We start from the raw sequence: 3,135 nt of genomic DNA on the forward strand, positions 1-3,135 counted from the left end.
CCATCTGTAATAGAATAGTTATTGAAGGGAATTCTAAGGGTCATACCGTAATCTGCCAGCATTTAGATAGACAGCATCTGATTAGGAGGAGCCAGCATGGCTTCGTGTGTGAGATGTCATGCTTGACAAACCTTTTGGAGTTCTTTGAAGAAATAACCTCAGAGGTTGCTGAGGGTTGGGCAGTGTATGTTCTCTGTTTGCAGTTGAGTTAGGCTTTCAGCAAGGTCCCAGTTGGTAGGCTGTTCTGGAAGGTGAGGTCCCATAGAATCCAGCAAGATTTAGCTACTTTTATCCAAAATTAGCCCAGAGGCTGGTGGTTGAAGATTGTTTCTTGGAATGGAGGCCAGTGACTAGTGGTGTTGTGACCCTTGCTATTTGTTATTTATGTAAATAATTTGGATGTGGATGCACAAGGCTTGATCAGCAAGTTTGTTGACAACACAAAATTAGGAGATACTGATAGTGAAGAAAGTTATTGTAATTTACAAGGAGCTCTTGACCAGTTAGGAGAATGGGCCATGGAGTGGCAAATTAACATCAATACAGCTAAGCATGATGTGATGCATTTTGGTAAGGCAAACCAGTCTAGGGCTTATACTGTGAATGGTGGGGCACTATAGAGTGTAGTGGAACGGCCAGACCTAGGACTACAAATACATAGCTCATTTGAAGTAATGTCCCAAGTAGGATGGTGAAAAAGACATTTAGCATGTTTCCTTCAGTAGTAGCAATGAGCATAGGAGTTGAGACATTATGTTACAGGTGCATAATTCATGGGTGAAGCTGCACTTCGTCGCCCTGTTATAGGAAACGTGGTTAAACTGGAAAGAGTGTAGAAAAGACTTATTGACTTATTGTGAGCCTGAGTTTTATTCCACTGAATGCAGAAGAAGGGGGGTGACCTTATAGAAATGTTAAAAATTATGCAATGGGGGGGGGGGTGGTAACAGTCTTTAACCAAGGAAAGGAAAGTCCAAAACTAGGGGGCATAAATCTGGGATGCGAGGAAAACATTTAAAGTGAACTTGCGGGGCAACTTTTTCAGCCAGCTGTTTGTGAGTATATGGAACAAACTACCAGAAGCAGTCGACGAGATAGGTGCAACAGTGTCATTTAAGAAGTACTTGGGGCTTACAGGGGTATGAGCCGAACGCTGGTAGTTGGGACGCGCTGAGCTGGCACCTTGATTGGCCTAAAAGGCTTGTATCCATGTTGTGACTCGATTACCTCTAAAAAGCCGTTTGATGGCTTCATTGGCCATTGCTAATTGGTAACAATTTTCCTTAGAGATAATTGTATAACGTTATCGAAATTTTCTTTAAAACTGATTTAATTGAAAATTCTATTATTTATTGAAAGTTCCTCGTTTATTTTGAGGTCATTCATTTGACCAGCGTGCATCGGGCTTCGATAACAAAGTGCAGATGTCGCTCATTTACACCAATTAACAGTCAGCAATAAAGGGCACTGCCGGGAGGTAGTACTTCATAGGTTTATCGGGGGGAGCCTCCTTCAAATAAGATGCCGTCGCCGATTCCTGTTCACCGAATTTTACCGAAAGGCTTTCCTCCTGCCATTACTTTGCGAGCTTGCAGCAGTCCCAATCAGCTCCAGAGAAGACACTTCTCTTTCGTGAAACAAACTAAGGAGTTGCCGCAACGGCCTTGGTATACAGTCATTTGGGATGAATTAAAGCTATTCGACCTTCTGGGCTCGGGAGGCTTCGGCTGGGTTTACAAAGGGACTTACTACGGCAATACTGTGGCAATAAAGAAGGTAAGAAAGTGCACCAAGAACAAACTGGCCGCCAGACAGAGTTTCTGGGCGGAGCTGAATGTCGCACACCTGGTGCATGAGAACATCGTGAAAGTTGTAGCAGCCACCACGTCAGTCCCCGCGAGTCCGCAGGTCGACGATTGTGTGGGCACCATCATCATGGAATATGCAGGAGGAGCGAGCCTAGACCACAGGATTTACAACAGTGCTGATTCGCTGGAGGTCGGAGAATGCCTGAGGTTTTCGAGTGATATTGTGAGCGGACTGACTTTCCTCCACTCTCACAATATCGCCCATCTCGACCTGAAACCAGCCAACGTACTCCTCACAGACTCGGGACGCTGTAAAATTGGTGATTTTGGTTGTTCTTACAAACTGGCGGCGAGCGGTGACTTGAGACCCAATGGCCAATTACGGCATCTAGGAGGTACCTACACCCACCGCGCGCCAGAACTGCTGAGAGGCCGCAACGCTACCCTCAAGGCGGATATTTACTCTTTCGCCATCACGCTCTGGCAGATGGTGAGCCGCGACCACCCGTTTTTTGGCGATCGCCAGTGTGTAATGTATGCAGTAGTGGCTTACAACCTGCGCCCTCCCTTTTCTCCTGTTTTCAACCAGACTTTGATGGGCCAGAGGATTCGGTCTGTCATTGATGACTGTTGGGCGGTTGAACCGATTAATAGACCTAGTGCAGAACAATTGTTAGAAACTATTAATAACTTGAAGTCTCTACTCTAATATAATTTTAGGAAATATGTAATTAAAATAGGCTCATTCATGTGTTCAATGTTGTCGACTTCGTGAACGAAATTAGCTGTTTAAATAAAATATTTGAGATCTGTTGTATTTAACACTCTCTAAATGGAAGGAAGAGTTGGGAAATCCTCAAATAGAGTTGGCTGAATGTGTTCTATACCGGCAAGGCTCCTGAATCCGTACACCATGTTTGGTGTTTGCTTCACTGACGTATGTGAATGTTAATTTTCAAATTCGGAACCCAAACACGTCTTTGTTTAGAAATCATATGGCAAATTTGGTTCAGTGTTGAAGACAGAAGTAAGGGGATCACTTTTGTGTTCTTGCGGAACCTAACTGTCCTTAAGTCTGGTAGCTATTGCACTCCGGATGGTTCGCCCAACATGGGGAACATTCCAGTTTAAAAGCCCTCCACACTTTGCCTGCCCGTTTTCTGTGGCAGTAACTACCCTGTTTGGGGTTTATTGGAACACATTGTGGAGACGCATGTCCCCACCGGACACCCCTTTACGTTACTAGAGGTGAACTTCAGATCGCAACCAACTGTACAATTGAACAAATTGGGCTTTAACTCAAAGCAAAGGGGTGGAATCTATTTTC

General features: G+C 44.6%; 1 protein-coding gene across 1 annotated transcript; it reads left to right on the plus strand.

The window, feature by feature from the left end:
• Positions 1–1,521: 1,521 nt before the first annotated feature.
• mos (v-mos Moloney murine sarcoma viral oncogene homolog) lies at positions 1,522–2,517 on the plus strand. The gene has a single exon (XM_072257117.1). It carries the CDS (start codon positions 1,522–1,524, stop codon positions 2,515–2,517), a length of 996 nt encoding a protein of 331 aa, XP_072113218.1.
• The last annotated feature ends 618 nt before the right edge of the window (positions 2,518–3,135 follow it).

Source organism: Mobula birostris, chromosome 1 (assembly GCF_030028105.1).
Source record: "Mobula birostris isolate sMobBir1 chromosome 1, sMobBir1.hap1, whole genome shotgun sequence".
In the NCBI taxonomy this organism is placed as follows: Eukaryota; Metazoa; Chordata; class Chondrichthyes; order Myliobatiformes; family Myliobatidae; genus Mobula; species Mobula birostris.